General features: G+C 41.4%; 1 protein-coding gene across 1 annotated transcript; it reads left to right on the forward strand.

The window, feature by feature from the left end:
- Positions 1–766: 766 nt before the first annotated feature.
- LOC308099998 (choline O-acetyltransferase-like) lies at positions 767–15,903 on the forward strand (the record flags this gene model as incomplete). The annotated part of the gene is made up of 14 exons (XM_080448899.1): positions 767–817; positions 2,128–2,316; positions 3,646–3,764; positions 5,252–5,305; positions 5,949–6,129; positions 8,065–8,242; positions 9,045–9,214; positions 10,892–10,992; positions 11,850–11,978; positions 12,572–12,694; positions 13,370–13,511; positions 14,281–14,343; positions 14,444–14,581; positions 15,466–15,903. The coding sequence occupies 14 exons, from the start codon at positions 767–769 to the stop codon at positions 15,901–15,903; spliced, it is 2,076 nt and encodes a 691-aa protein (XP_080305025.1).
- Between the last annotated feature and the right edge of the window lie 1,451 nt (positions 15,904–17,354).

The raw sequence follows: 17,354 nt of genomic DNA on the forward strand, positions 1-17,354 counted from the left end.
ATGAATGTTGCTCAATCCTCAAGGAGATGCTGGTAGGAATGGACTCCGTGCAAGATGATGAACACAACATCATCTGAACTCCTTCAAACTTCACACGGGTGGGATTGCTGTTTATCTTCTTGGTGAGTGGGGAAAAAATTGCTTTACAAGTTTCTTTAACCCATTTAGACCTGGAACGCATCTGTGTCATTTTAGATGTCTTTGGGCTATTCAAAAATAGCAGATATACAAGCTCATAGCGCGGCACCGAGTGCTGTGCTATGAGCTTGTAGATCTGCTTGAAAATGTGTGCAATTCTTTAAATATATATAAATATATATATATATATGTATTTATTTATTTTTCAAAAAAGAAAATATTAACACGCAATGGAGTTAATATCGATGCCAACTGCAGCATTGTAATAGCCTCCGAAATTGAAATAATAGCTGCACGTGAAAAGCGTCTAAGCTTTAATTTCCATGCATGTTCCTTTAAAGTTACGCGAGTAACAATAACCAACCTGACAATTAATTTGCCTTGTACTACATTTACCACACAACCATTTATTGATAATTGCTTTCCGCCCGGGCGCGCCTTAATAAATCACAATTGATTTGGCATTCCGTCTCTCTGCGATTTTGCTTCAATACCGACTAGATTCACGAGGGAACAACGTGTGACATTATTAATGCCAGTGAATTCCTCTTTTCTTTATACATGCAGAGTGTGTCTGTCTCAGAGGGATTCCTCCTGCCTGACTGCGCTTCCAAACTTCAGCTCCAACATGCCCGTTCTGGACCCCCAGCCTTCTAAAGACCCTGGAGGGGGCAGCGATGTAAATATGCTTCACTGTTTTTGTTGTAACAAATAGCAGATCTACAATGCGTCGCATCGCGATGCATTGTGAGCTTGTAGATCTGCTATTTGTTTGTTACCAGCGACTTTTAAGAATATCTTTCAATGGAAACCCGAAGAAGAATGGAGAGAAACAATGTTTAATTTGGACTAAAAGGAAACGATATGTTTAAATATGTTTTGATAAGATTAAGATATGACAACTCATCATTCTATAATTCATATCTCGTTTTAAATCATTTTACTGACGATGTCCTATAGCTCTGTAAAATAGGGCTATCAAATACTCTAATTTGTAATAGGCCTATGTAGAGTGGAAAGAGATTTTCTGACAATATTGGGTGCATAGGGTGAGTAAACTGTTTGAATGCCATAGCTATTCCCTACTTTTGCAATGACACGTGGTAGGGCCTTATTGTTTATTTACCTTTATGCTATATTTACACCAATCTCATATTAAACTACAAATATGAAATTAGCACCAAAGCCATGTGTTTATACTCTGACTGAGACTGAGATTGTATAGGATTCAAAGGAAATTCAGATAGATAGATTAGATAGTGGTATCATCAATTATGTTAATGAGGTCCTTGAGAGGGTTCCAGGGGGTCTTCGGCTAAATTTGATAAGTTGGGAACCAAATGGACAGGTCTGTAATCAAATGAACCCTTACAGGTTCATTTGGTTCCATTTGCAGACTCTTAGAATTATGGGGGTATGTGGCCTAACTAAGATGGCATCAGTGGTGTAAAGTAACTAAGTACATGTACTCAAGTACTGTACTTAAGTACAATTTTGAGGTACCTTTACTTTACTGGAGTATTTCCAATTTCCAGTACTTTTACATCTACTCCACTACATCTTAGAGACAAATATTGTACTTTTACTCCACTACAATTATTTGAAAACTTTAGTTACTAGTTACTTTACAGATATAAATTATCAAACTATAAAACATACATTAACCACTTTAGACCTATTTAATACATAGGCTATTTGAATATAGCCGATCTACAAGCTCACAACGCATCGTGACTCGTTGTGAGCTTGTAGATCTGCTATTTTCAAACATTTTAGTACTTTTACTTTTGGTACTTTAAGTACACTTTGATGCCAATACTTTTGTACTTTTGTACTTTTACTTGTAACAGAGTATTTCTATATTGCAGTATTGGTAGGCTACTTTTACTTAAGTAAAGAATTTGAGTACTTTTCCCACCATGGTTAAAAAGTTAAAGTATCCAGCTGGTTTGGCCAAGGTACTAAAATCAATCCATTTGCCAGGACCTGCTGCCAAAGCTGCCGGTGCCGGTGCTGCAGAACACCTTGGACATGTACCTGAGATGTACCAAGCACCTGGTGACAGAGGAGCAGTCCAAGAAGACCCAGAGCATCGTGAAGAAGTTTGGAGCCCCTGGAGGAGTGGGGGAGCTACTACAAAAACAACTCTTGGAGAGGAGGGAGAGCAAAGCTAACTGGGTAAATAAAGCCTTTACTGGTTAAAACGTTTTCTTCCATGCGTGTGAGTAAAACAGCAAAAAATGAATTGTATTGTTTGAAGTAAGACTAGGTATAAAGCTAGTCAGTAGACCCTTTTCAAGCAGACATTTTGATTGGTAAAACACAGCTGAATTAGTTGTGGGTGTGTTTCATTTAAAGCTGTGATCCATAACTTTTATATCTGCGATTTGAACCCTGGTCTCCTGCATGAGAGACCACCGCTCATGCAAGAGGCAATCACCACTCAGACTGATGGGTCTAATTTTGTACCATTTTCTTGTATGTGTTAATATGGTTAAAAGTGTCAAAAAAGGCAGCCTGCAACATTGTTTTGGTCTGATGGGCTCCTTCTGGTATGTCAACAATATTAGATAGCAGTTTACCCTCGTTGCCACACATGTTTGTTGTTAGTCAGTAGACCCTTTTCAAGCAGACATTTTGATTGGTAAAACACAGCTGAATTAATTGTCATTAAATGATACCCTAACCTTGGTTGCCCAGCAAACGGAGCCATTTGAGACATAACTGACGGCTGACGTGATGACGAAAGGCATTACCCCACGTTATGTGTATATAACTTTGGTTCTCGAGCCACAGTCACATATTGTTAGAACATACTCTACAGATGGATTAAAATAACATTTTATCTGTTCAAATGAGTTGTAGATTTCAGTGTTAACTGTGTGGCGGCGTGGACAGCCCCTGTACAGTTAACTTTGTGCTGACACACCTAGATGAAACACACTCACAATAGATGTTATTACCTTCCTTGCATTTACCTAAACGTTGATTCATGTGGATCTCAGGATCCACTTGGACACACACAAACACACACACACACGCACACACACACACACACACACACACACACACACACACACACACACACACACACACACACACACACACACACACACACACACACACACACACACACACACACATACACACACACACACACACACACACACACACAAACACATACAGCCACGCAATTAAAATGGCTGCTGTGAAAAGGGCCATTTGAAATATGCACATACAACATCCCTGCAGTAGACTTCAGAACCACACATGTACTGTGCCTGTAACGTTCTGAGCTCTTTTATTGAAAGTGGATTTTGGGAGGAATAATTATTCAGATGATATTAATTTACAAAAGAAAACAAACTTCTCACTATAGCTTCAAGCAAAGTTCCAGCAATTAAATCAAACTATTGGGACATTTAATGTATTCAGTAGCCTACTTTGAACGTGTTCTGGCAATGCTGTTTATTCCTTTTGCACAAACTGTACCCTTTTATTTGGCAGATTTATGATTACTGGCTGAACGACATGTACCTGAGCAACAGACAGGCGCTCCCTGTTAACTCCAGCCCTGTCATGGTCTTCCCACAGCAGAACTTCAAGGCTCCCATTGACTCTCTAAGGTACCACACACTGATCACTACAGTCTGTAAAAAAATGCTTTTTACGTGAGAGGTAAGACAAGGCAAGGCAAGGCAAGGCAAGGCAAGGCAAGACAAGACAAGACAAGACAAGACAAGACAAGACAAGACAAGACAAGACAAGACAAAGACTGGTATGGCATGGCATGGCATGGCATGGCATGGCATGGCATGGCATGGCATGGCATGGCATGGCATGGCATGGCAAGAGAAGACGAGCCAAGGCAAGATTGGCATGGCATGGCATGGCATGGCAAGAGAAGACGAGCCAAGGCAAGACTGGCATGGCATGGCATGGCATGGCATGGCATGGCATGGCATGGCATGGCATGGCATGGCAAGGCAAGGCAAGACCAGGCAAAACAAGGCAAGGCAAGGCAAGGCAAGGCAAGGCAAGGCAAGGCAAGGCAAGGCAAGCATGCCCTCATACAGTTGCCAGTCAAAAATGTAGGATATGTTTCTTTGTCAAATCTAACCAAAGGTATAGGTACTTGAAGACTGGTATGGTATACAGAATTGGTATATCATTTGTGACTTGGCTGTATGAAATGTTTACACCAGTGTTTCGTCTTTTTAATTTCAAGGACGCCCAGGTTTGATATGCATTAGGCCACGAAACTCTGTTTGATACCATTCTTTATTCCCAAGCTACACAAAATAAAAATCCTTTATTACTGGTCCATTTTGGTTCCATTTGTACACTCTCAGAGTTACACACCCAAAAGTCTGGTGGTCCCCAGACCTGGTGTTGAGAACCAGTGTTTTTTGCACAGTACCTATGATCAATTACACCAGGTCTTAATTGAATACTTCCTGGATACATAGGAGTGTTCATGTTGACAGATGGGGGTCATTACCCAGTGTGCCTTGAGGGCTGAGAGGCCAGTGAACTGGTTGCAAATGCTAATAGACATCGAAGGCCGTGGTTTGGTTAACATGCTATTGATCTGGGCACACCGTGTCACAACCAGCTGACGTACATCAACCGATCACAACGTTACAGTACCTCTAACACAGGTCTCCAACTAATCCATATAAAGGCCTGAGGTTCGGATTCTACTAAATGTTTTCTAAATCCTAACAGTTTTCTTTCAATGTTGCTATATATCAGTGGTTCTCAAACTTCTCAAGGACCCCCACAATTATATGTATTTGGGCCACCGACCCCCATCTGAAAATGTTTTGTTCCAGGGACCCCCCAGAAGCAAAGATTTGAGTTAAAAATGTTTGCTTTCAAAATATATATATTAAAAGATCTGCACAAATTTTCACGATTTTTCAAAAATAGCAGATCTACAAGCTCATAGCGCGGCACTCTGTGCCGCGCTATGATCTTGTATATCTGCTATTATTGAATAGTAATGGTTTAAGTGGTTACACAGATGCGTTCCCGGTTATAATGGGCTAAACAAGACCAAGGTTATACAGAGAGTCTGCGCTCACGGTGCAAAAAAACTGTCTTTCCACAGGTTTGCTGCCCACCTCATTTCTGGAGTTTTGGAGTACAAGACTCTTCTTGACGCGTAAGTACATCTACTGGAATTCAACCTCACTTTATCGTCACAAGTTTACACCAAGTATAAAAAAGTGTGGGTGAAATAAGCTTGCATAAAATTGCACAGGGCGAATATTCAGCAGAAATAGCAGATCTACAAGCTCACAACGCATCACAATGTGATATGCTGTGAGCTTGTAGATCGGCTATTGTCAGCAAATATATTTAGTGTAGAGGGCAAAAAAGTAGGGGCCTAGTATCAGAGACCTGGGGGACCCCGGTCAACTAAGTATACAGGGTTTAAGTGGTTAAATAAAGAGTAAGAGTGAAAGTAAGTAATGAGTAGTTATGAGTAACATCATTGATATCATAATATCAAAAAAATATCATAAAGTGATGACACAGTGTTCAAGAACAGCATGAACGAGAAAGTTAATACGCCTCAGTTTTTATAGACATGAGACGCTTGTAGAGAACTGACAGAGTTGTATGTGTGGGTGTGCGTGCATGCATGTGTGTGTGTGTGTGTGTGTGTGTGTGTGTGTGTGTGTGTGTGTGTGTGTGTGTGTGTGTGTGTGTGTGTGTGTGTGTGTGTGTGTGTGTGTGTGTGTGTGTGTGTGTGTGTGTGTGTGTGTGTGTGTGTGTGTGTGTGTGTGTGTGTGTGTGTGTAGACGTGCTCTGCCCACAGACTATGCGCGAGGTCAGCTGGCTGGCACCCCGCTGTGCATGGAGCAGTACTATCGTCTCTTCACATCCTACCGCCTACCGGGGCCTGGGAGGGACACTCTGGTGGCACAGGAGAGCAGTGTGATGCCAGAACCTGAACACATCATCGTGGCCTGCAAGAACCAGGTGAGAATACACAATGACACTAATACAGTACAATGTCAAGAGATGTGGAAGTGGTTTCACTATTGGCTCTGTTTGACAGCTATGCTGCTATATTGCCCTGATCAGAGCAATGGTTACTGAGCTAGGGCCATTTGAAATGTTAGACACTGCAGTAACACTACCGTTGTGCGCTTGAGTTTTTATGGTGTGACTATTCTCATGCCAGAAACCTGAACAGTGGTTCTGTCAAGTTTGGTGAGGTTTGGCCTGGGCCGCTGACCTAGCGGTCCAGGCACTTAGGCTCTAATGTAGCCTGACAGCGCATCGCAAGTTCGAGTCCCGATCCCGACGATCTTTGCTGCATGTCTCTCCCTCCCTGTTTCCTGTCCAACTCCACTGTACAGTATTGATTAAAGGCAGGAAAGCCCTGCTAAGCTTGTAGATCAGCTATTTTCACTAGTATGTAGGGCTTAAAGGGAAATACCACTCATTTTCAACATTGAACTATGTCTTTAATTACTGGATAATTGATTGAGGTCATGTGATCAGTGACATACGCAGGGTGTACTTTTGGCTCCGCCCCCTCAGCCAAACGTACACCCTGTCACATGACCTCAATCAATTCTCCAGTTCTAGGCAACATAGAAGGGGGGGGGGACATTTTTCTTATTTCCACACAACAGCTCTAAGGTGTATTAAAGACATAGTTCAATGTTGAAAATGAGAGGTATTCCCCTTTAAGTGGTTAAAATGGGGCCGCAAGAGTGAATCAGCAACAACTGATAGGACAAAGATTAAGCCTGAGGTAATAAACCTTTGACAAAGCAAACGGAGGATACGACCAGTAATGATGAAATTGAAAGACATTCAGATATCGATATTACCAATTTAGCGAAACATGAAATTCAACCAACAAAAAACATGAACTGCAGTTCGTAAGTTGTCAGCCTAATGTGTAATTCAGACACATGATGCAGAGAGGACTGTATATATACCACACATATGGTCTCTCTTAATTACAACACTGGAATTAGCCAACATATCATGTTCTGTCATGTCGGCACACATCGTGTCCACTGACTGTGTCTGATCGTAAACACGCCAACTTATCTTCAATGAGGGATCAACCACCGTGGCCTAGTGACAAGTGCTCTCTGTTAAGTTAATTAGCTATCGCATGTATGGCATTTGCATCAGATCAGTCAGCGTTCCCCCTGGGAATTCCCTATAGGAGTTATTGGACCTATCATCACATAACAAGAGACACAACAAACTGATGGGCCTGTGTACAGTAAGTCACCCGCTGTTATCATTCTGTGGACGGATATGACAGCCGAATACAGGGTGCTTAAAACAACAGATACAAGCAAAGGAAAGGGAAACTGTTACTGGATTACTGTCACATCCCTTGAGAAGTGATGCCAGAACATCACCAAAGGTTCTACCTGGTGTTCCATTGACAACTGATGCTAATCATTCAACCCTGAAGAGCAGCTTAATTCACGGATTCACAAAACCTGTGCCTGTCTGTCTGTCTGTCTGTCTGTCTGTCTGTCTGTCTGTCTGTCTGTCTGTCTGTCTGTCTGTCTGTCTGTCTGTCTTTCCTGGGCATAACTCGGGCGCCAACCGAACGTATACGGCCCCAAACTTGCATGTGTCCCATATGACCCGGGGGTGTGCAGTGCCAATTCGATCGGACCAACGGTTTCCGAGAACCGATAAAACCACACGGATATCTGCGTTTGTCTGTTTGTGGAGGACAAACCGAATCTCTGTGTGTTTGGGGATGAGTGTGGGAACTGGCTTCAATGATTGGCCAACCCGACCCGTCGGCTTAACTGATTGGCGGAGCTTGGCATTTGTGACATTTGTGCTGCTGTGTCGATGTGTTTGTTTATGTGATGCTTCCAAACCTGAATGAAACAGCCTGTGTTCTTTTCTAAAACCTCTGTGTAGTTTTTTGTGCTGGACGTGGTGATCAACTTCCGCCGTCTGAACGAGCGTGACCTGCTCACCCAGCTGGAGAAGATCTCCAAGATGGCCAACAGCGAAGAGGAGCAAGTCCCTCCCATTGGTCTGCTCACCTCCGACGGACGCAGCGAGTGGGCAGAGTCTCGTCGAGTACTCATGAAAGGTGGGTGGGGTTTAGAGTTGGACTGAACATAATGTCAAGGCCCTGATAACCATAGACATAAATATATAGACACCACATTATCCACTGTGGCCGTGCGTCAACATCGCCGCCATAATAAGAGCGGGGCGAGGCAGCTTGCCATAACTCCACTGCAAGAAATATGCCTGTTTTTATAAATATCACTGTTTCTATCACATACTGTAAGGTGTTTTGGTATGAAAACCAAATCTTTAATTTAATAACATAAATTTGTAACGAGCGGTTGAGAATTCTACCGCTTGTTGAGAGTTAATGTGGGGAGACCTCCTGCCTCAATATATGTATACTGGGGCATAGATGCATTATTGTGGGGAGACCTCCTGCTACAATAGACATATACATGAGGCATAGATGCTTTAGGAGGCACGGCTTGACCCTCTTGATAACGGCGGCCACGATGACACATCGCTGAGCAGAGGCCAATGCGGTATCTGTGTGTAAGCAATTCCCAACCTAGGGTCCCCAAGTACTTGGAAAAACACTACAATTTTATAATGATAATATACTGTAGCATTAATATAAAGAAATTCATGTAAACAAATGGTAATGGTATTTTTTCTTTAAAACTTCGAGTTACTAATAAACAGTAACTTTAAGTATACTATGTCGGTTACATTCCAAGGCGGGAACACGATCGATTGATTGGATCATTCAACTAAACATTCTCTGAAAATGCACGTGGGGGCCCTGATCCTGCAAAGATCTGGGATTTAGGAACCACTGATATTAGGTTGTTAACGGTGGGTTATACTGCTTGTGTCAGAGTCCACCAACAGAGACTCTCTGGACATGATCGAGCGCTGCCTGTGCCTGGTGTGTCTGGACGACTCCGGCGGCCCGTATCTGACCGACACCAACCGCGCCATGCTGATGCTGCACGGAGGGGGAGGGGCCAAGAACGGCGCCAACCGCTGGTACGACAAGCCCATGCAGGTGAGCCAACACACCTGGGTAATAAAAGGCAATTCTTTGATAATCACCTTTCCTTGTTGCTCGTGTCTTGGTTATTCTCTGAATTACATAAAGGAGAATAAAGGCAGAATGAAGGAAGGGAGGGAGGATTTAAAGGACGGAAATAGGTAAAAGATGGTGGCGGACTGATGCACTGGTTCTCAACGTGGGGTCCGGGGACTCCCAGGGGGTCCTGGAGGCGTTCGGGGTCTGCAACCCAGAGAGTGTTTAAATGGAACACGCTTAGCTTAAATTGGGCTCAGAGAGATAAAAAAAAGAAAGAAAAGAAAATCATGTAAAATGGGGGTCCTTTTTAAAAAGGTTGAGAAGTATACTGGACTGTGGAGACAGCTGAGGCCGGTGTGTGTGTGTGTGTGTGTGTGTGTGTGTGTGTGTGTGTGTGTGTGTGTGTGTGTGTGTGTGTGTGTGTGTGTGTGTGTGTGTGTGTGTGTGCGTGTGTGTGTGCGCGTGTGTGTGTGTGTGTGTGTGTGTGTGTGTGTGTGTCTTTCACAAAACTAGTTGCAGATTACATGACAGCAACTTGACAGTTGTCTCCACACCACACAACTCCAGTGCGACTTACTTACTGTAGTTGAGACTAACTTTCAAGTTTGCGTGAAAGTTTCACTGTGTCAAGCCAGCCTAAGGGCTCATGGAATGTCAAGGGATGTACTCGGCTCATCCCAGGCCAAATTAAGTATTTTCATTAGGCAGGATCCTACGCTACGATTACGGCCCCTGAGCCTTAACAGAGGTCATTAGTATGGACTTAGATAGAGGTGTTTTGATTAAGAATTTAGCTGACATGTCTTCTATGATTCCCATGTTCTCTACCCAGAGACTCAATCATTTCACTTTGCAGATGATTGCTTCAGAGCAGAGTGAATTTAAATGAATGAAAAAGAGAAGCCACAATGTTTTTACATTCTCTAACAAGATACATGAGCAAGTTAATCAACAAGTCTCTCTGTGAATCACACATCTGTTCTTCGCGTATCTCGAGAACCGTTTGACAGATCGACTTCATACTTGGCGTGTGTATCGCAGAGGACCTGAGCAGCGGCGTAACGAGGCAACAGTGGGCCCCGACGCGCGGTGGTCACCGTGGGCCCTCCTCAAACCCCCCGCCCCCCTCAACCCCCCGCCACCGCCAGCCACGGCTGCGGCCGCCGGGGATTTTAGACCAAACAGAACACAGCCGACTACGCTTTAACGGTCTATAAACCAAGAGGACAGCGCCGTACTGTACTGCACAGAGGTCTAGTGTGTGGCTCGCCCCTTCTGACTTCAAGTGTTGCCAGATTTTGCGAGAGAAACAAGCAACCAGGTCTATGAATTTCTTTCATTTTTTGTTTTTTACCGACGGCGCGGGTGGGCCCCAAATGACTCTGGGCCCCAACGCAACTGCGTTGTCTGCACCCCCGTAGTTACGCCCCTGGACTTATGGAGATCCCTGATATCATCAATATGGTGAATTAGTACTGACGTCATAGACTGGCCTCCAAGTGATACATATGATAATAGGTAGTGCACTAAGTACTCTGACAATGGTTAGGGGAACTGGAGGGGAATGCGTTCCAGGCTTCGCAGCTTGTTAAATCAATAAGTGTATCCATTTTAACTGTAAAAACAGCTATGGTGACTGTTTGTCTTTTTCAGTTTGTGGTTGGATCGGACGGTTGCTGTGGAGTGGTCTGTGAACATTCAGCGTTTGAAGGAATCGTTCTGGTGCAGTGCACCGAGTATCTCCTCAAATACATGTAAGTCTAGAACAGATGGCTTTGGCGATGGCTTTTCTTTTAACCAGGTTCAAACCTGGCGTGTCCCTGTTTTGGGCACATCATTATACAGGCGCAAAAGAAAAGTTGAAACATGTAAAAAGAAAAACACAACAAACAACCAAAAATATTTCATTTCAAAAGAATTCAGAAAAGTTTGACACATTTTGGCAAAAAAACAAAAACAGGTCTAAACCAAGCCATACATGGGAAACTGGCGGCCCGGGGGCCACATGCGGCCACCACCTTCACTTAATGCGGTCCACAGGTTAATATCGGAATACTGATATATTATTGATTTCAGCTGTTACAATTCCAAACATGCAAACATGACCGCTTTAATTAATTCAGTCTATATTAGTAGCTTAATGACTAGTATTACAATTCTATTGTCTATTTTATGCCCAATGTATTTGTATTTAAGTTCATAAAGTTAACATAAGTATAACTAAATGCATTTGAAATGAAATAAAAATGTTACTTGTCAGGATTCCAATTAAAAAATAGCAAAAATAATATCAGGATTCCAATAAAAAAAATAGCAAAATTAGCAGATCTACAAGCTCAAAACGTGTCGCACCGTGGCGCGTTTTGAGCTTGTAGATCTGCTATTTTTGCTACTTTTGTGTGACATAGAATGGCGAAGTGCGGCATTCATTTACAAAAAAAGTAAAGATACGGAGATAAGAGGTTTCTGCCCTACAGTATATGCAATGTATAATATTATAGTATATATATTTTCACGGCCTATTGACATGCCGACCACGGACGCTAGAGTTCATGTGGTTTAAGTGGTTCACAAACCAAACGTGATGCCATCTCCGTCTGACACCCTGCAGGAGCGGCAGTCCATCCAAGCTGGTGAGGGCCGCCAGTGTGAGCGAGCTCCCTGCGCCTCGCAGGCTGCGCTGGAAATGTACGCCTGAAGTCCACAAACACCTCGCCTCCTCTGGGGACAAACTACTGAGGTCAGTGTGTGCGCTATTTAGCAGTGGTGGAAAAAGTACTAAAATGTTTTATTTAAGTAAAAGTATCAATACTGCAATGTAGAAGGCCTACTCTGTTACAAGTAAAAGTCCGGAATGAAAAATGTACTTGAGTAAAAGTACAAAAGTATTGGTATCAAAATGTACTTAAGTACCAAAAGTTGAAAGTAGTCATTATGCAGAATGGCCCATTTCACAAGTTTTCACATTATAAAATGTCTAAAAATCTTTTGAAAATAGCAGATCTACAAGCTCCCAATTGGGAGCTTGTAGATCGGCTATTCTCAAATGGCCGAAATGTATATCGGGCTGAAGTGGGTAATGTATGTACAAGTACATACATTAAAGTAAAAGTACAATATTTTCCCCTGAGATGTAGTGGAGTAGAAGTGAAAGTACAGACATTTTGAAATACTCCAGTAAAGTAAAAGTACCTCAAAATTGTACTTGAGTAAATGCACTTATAGTTACTTTACACCACTGCTATTTAGGCCTACATTATTTCTACCAAACCCAAGACAAAACAAGAAAGACCACGACATCAAGCCATACATTTTATGTTCTCTTGGTTTTAGGCTGGTGAGGAATCTGGACATGAATGTTCACAAGTTTCACGGCTACGGCAAAGAGTTCATCAAGAAGCAGAAGATGAGCCCAGATGCGTACATCCAGGTTGCCCTGCAGTTAGCCTACTACAGGTAAACGGATCCTTGATTCTTCGTCTTACGACTATGTTGCTCGCCAAAAATAAACCATTTTCCTTTTGTCAAACAACTTACTGGAGATTCAAGGTACACGTGAGTGATTAAAATATTGTATAATAGGAGTCTCCAAGCTTCCATTACACAGAAATAGAAAAAACATGTAACATCTAAAAAGAAATAACTGATTCTCAACAAAAAAAAACGTGACATATCACATCATAATGTTTCAGTTCAAAACTGTTATTTTTCAGCGCACACAGTTAAGATTTCTTTGGCTATTCAAAAATAGCAGATATACAAGCTCATAGCCGCTATACCGAGCTTGTAGATCTGCTATTTAGGGAAAATTTGTTTAAAAAAATTTTTGCAAATCTTTGAATATATATTTTTTAAACATTTGTAAAATATTTTGTTCCAGGGACCCCCCAGAAGCAAAGATTTGAGTTACAAATGTTCGCTTTAAAAATATTTATATTCAAAGATGTAGACACATTTTCACGATTTTTCAAAAATAGCAGATCTACAAGCTCATGAGTGCCGCGCTATGAGCTTGTAGATCTGCTATTTTTGAATAACCAAAGAAATCTAAAATGACACAGATGCATCCCTGGATTGAATTGGTTAAACAGCCACACAACTACAAAGCTCTCTCTCTCCCTCTCTCTCCAGGTGCCATGGGAGACTGGTGTCAACCTATGAAAGTGCTTCCATTCGTCGCTTTCGGGAGGGCAGAGTGGACAACATTCGCTCAGCCACGCCTGAAGCTCTGTCCTTTGTCAAAGCAATGACCGATGGCAAACTGGACACAAGTGTAAGCTCATTTCTTTCTTTAATACTACAATAATAATAAAATAAAAAATAGGGTTCAGCCAAGCGAAATGCTGCCATGAATAATCCTGCGAAAAGCAATTCAATTTATTTCCACAATGTATTTCTGTAATTTACGACCATAAATCAGTCATGGAAAAAGTACTCAGATATTTTACTTAAGTAAAAGTAGCAATACCACAATATAACAATACTCTGTTACAAGTAAAAGGCCTGTGTTCAAAATGTTACTTGAGTAAAAGTAAGTTTTGCCATCAAAATATACTTAAAGTACCAAAAGTAAAAGTACTAAAATGTTTGAAAATAGCCGATCTACAAGCTTACAACACCTCGCCATGCGACCCGCTGTGAGCTTGTTGATCGGCTATTTTCAAATAGATGTATAAAATAGGACTGAAGTGGTTAATGTATGTTTTATAATAATAATCATTTATATCTGCAAAGTAACTAGTAGCTTTTCAAATAATTGTAGTGGAGTAAAAGTACAATATTTGTCTCTGAGATGTAGTGGAGTAGAAGTAAAAGTACTGAAAATTGGAAATACTCCAATAAAGTTAAAAAATACCTCAAAGTTGTACTTAAGTACAGTGCTTGAGTACATGTACTTGGTTACTTTACACCACTGACTACCATAAATAGCGCCATTTGATTTTACATTGAAGTGTAAAATGGCTTGCACGTTGCACCTACTGTAAATGAAGGCTTGTAATGACCCATTATTGATCTTTGGTTATTCGTTTTTTTCCCCCTAGAACACAGAGAAGATGGAAAAGTTAAGAGGGGCCATAACTGCACAGACAAAGTACACTCTTTTGGTAAGAATCTGACAATCAATACGCCTATAGACCTGTGAGGTTGATACCGATAAAAATCAATAAAGATATAATAACAAAACGCAACATTTTTCCTTTCCAGGCTATTACAGGGATGGCAATAGACAATCACTTGCTGGGACTGCGTGGAATTGCACAAGAACTTCAGATGGAAAAGCCAGAGATATTTACGGATGAATCCTATCTCGTCAGTAACCACTTTACTCTCTCTACGAGTCAGGTATGTTCATTTAATGTCGAGAAAAATCATCAAAATATATGTTGTATTTCAAGTAATTTACACTGTGAGCACTTCTTAAAATATCCATAACACAATTTTTTATTACTCTATTATTAATGTTAACGGCCATCGTTTTTGGAGTAGTCTTTCTGCACTAATTAATGACAATTATTGTATTGGAGAGTTTATAGACCTTCAGGTTTTGTGAACCTGATCAATATAAAAAAGACCCCCAACAGTAATCCTAACCACTGTAGATTAGTACTGGAGCACACTCGTACAAGGGTTGCTAGTTCAGTTAAGGGGTTCAACAGTTAATTAACCCTGGTTAACTAATCGATTTAATTGATTATAGCAAATATTCAATAAGTTATCAATAGTTGCAGCCTTTGTTCAGTTCTCATTGTGAAAATAGCAGATCTTCATGTGAGCGTGTGAGCATAGACCTGCTATTTTAACCCATTAAAACCGGGAAAGCATCTGTGTCATTTTATACTTTGGCTATTCAAAAATATCAGATCTACAAGCTCATAGCGCGTCACTTCGTGCCGCGCTATGAGCTTGTAGATCTGCTATTTTTGAAAAATCTTGAAAATGTGTGCAAATCTTTGAATATATAAATTTTTTAAAGTGATTTTTTTTAACTCAAATCTTTGCTTCTGGGGGCTCCCTGGAACAAAATATATTGAGATGGGGGTCCGCGGCCAAACACATATAATATTCGGGGTCCTTGACATGAAAAAGTTTGAGCACCACTGATATAACAACATACGTTTTTCAGAAAACTGTTAGGATTTAGAAGACAATTGTAGAATCGGCCTCAGGTCTTTAATTTTTTCAATTTTTAACATTTCCATGCACTTTTCTCCCCCATTTTCCTCCAGGTTCCCACGACGGTGGACATGTTCTGCTGCTACGGCCCGGTCGTTCCCAACGGTTACGGGGCCTGCTACAACCCGCAGTCAGACCACATCATCTTCTGCGTGTCCAGCTTCCGCGAGAGCCCCGAGACCTGCTCCACCCAATTTGTCCTGGTTCTGGAGCAGGGACTGCTGGAGATGAGGGATTTATGTAACAAGTGCAACAACCCCGTTCGACCCGAGCAGACCAAGAATAAGGGACAGACGCTGGAAACGCACACGCAGACCGAAACCAACTGGGAGAGAGGCGCCGCCGGCCCCCACGCCGGCGGGGATCAGAACCAACGACCGCCGCCACAGGTTCTGGTGGTCAAGGCAGCGGATCAGAGCAAGGCGGAGGCTCATACCCAAACCTCATCGCAGGGAGAGGCCAGTGCTTTGAAGAATGGATGTAAGCCATAGAGAACCGTTGGCGTCAATGGAAAATGTGCAATATGAATTGTTTTTGTTGCGTTGCAAAGACGTGTTTTTAACCACTTAAACCCTCTAGACTAGGGGTCTTCAATAGGGGGTCCGGGACCCCTAGGGGGTCCTCAGAGCTACTATAGGGAGTCCACCAAATCTTTGTGTGAGAGGGTGTTTTTTTTTACATTAACCACTTGAACCCTAGTAAAACCCTCTATTCTGAGGGGAACATTAGCCGAAAATAGCAGATCTACAAGCTCACAACGAGGCGTTGTAATATTTGCACAACTTTTCATGATTTAAAAAAAATAGCAGATCTACAAGCTCATAGCGTGGTACTCGGTGCCGCGCTATGAGCTTGTAGATCTGCTATTTTTTGAATAGCCAAAGAAATCTAAAAATGACACACAGATGCGCTCCCGGTCTTAAAGAGTTATGGAGGTAAGATATTGTATTTTGGTTCTTTTGTTAGTTAAGAGATATTTAGCCCTCTTTTGATTTGTTGTTTCATTCATCCTCAGTTATCACTAAATTCTTCTTTATTAAACCAACGTAATGTTTTGCACATTAACCCTTTGTTTGTGTGGCTACATGGGAGTTGTGGAAGGCGGGAATGTATTCATGTTGTGTCTCAGGCACCCCTAGACTGGGGCATAACAGCTACCCCCAGAATAGGGTTGGGGTTCAAGTGGTTTTTAAGTCACTGAGAGAGAAAGTATTTTAACTAGTGATAAGAATGATCTGTGAACATGTTTTGTGATATATTGAAAAATGTAGTTGGTAGACTATATTTAAAGTGTTGAAATAATGTATTAAAGTGATATTTTGTGAAAAAAAGAGAATAATATAATGTAATATAGGTAAGTTATATTTGGCAACGAGGCAAAGAGATGGTATTTGCTGTTGCAGAAAAATTAATTCATGATATTTAATGTGAGGGTATTATAGTGCAGTAGTGCAAAGATTTATATTATATGAAAACTAAACCGAATGTATGACTCTACAAATGATAAGTGAGATTTCTTGTATTGTTTGGATGAAATGCCAAAAAGAAAAAAAAAACATTCCATGTGAATTTGATGTTTATCAAGACATGTTTTTGCACTATAAATTGAGGTAAATCAATCCATGTGTGTTATGAAACTGCTTATAGAGTGACACTTTACTGATACCGAAGAAATTCCAGCCTCATGGTGAGGTCCTGGTTACAATGAGTTCTATGTTAAAAGAAAATGAACTATAACAAAGCTTTCTTGTTTAAGAACTTGGATCACATTCTGTGCAACGGACAGGCTGCATGCTGCTCTCTGAAACATGGTGAAAGTAAAGTGGTCTATGAAATTTCACTTGTGTTGTCTAGAGAATTGGCTGTGTCTATACAGTATGTGGTATTAACAAAACGACAATAGTAAACTGTACAATTAGCTGAAATGTGTGATTATACTGCA

Source organism: Gymnoscopelus braueri (genome assembly GCF_963280865.1).
Source record: "Gymnoscopelus braueri genome assembly, chromosome: 14".
In the NCBI taxonomy this organism is placed as follows: domain Eukaryota; kingdom Metazoa; phylum Chordata; class Actinopteri; order Myctophiformes; family Myctophidae; genus Gymnoscopelus; species Gymnoscopelus braueri.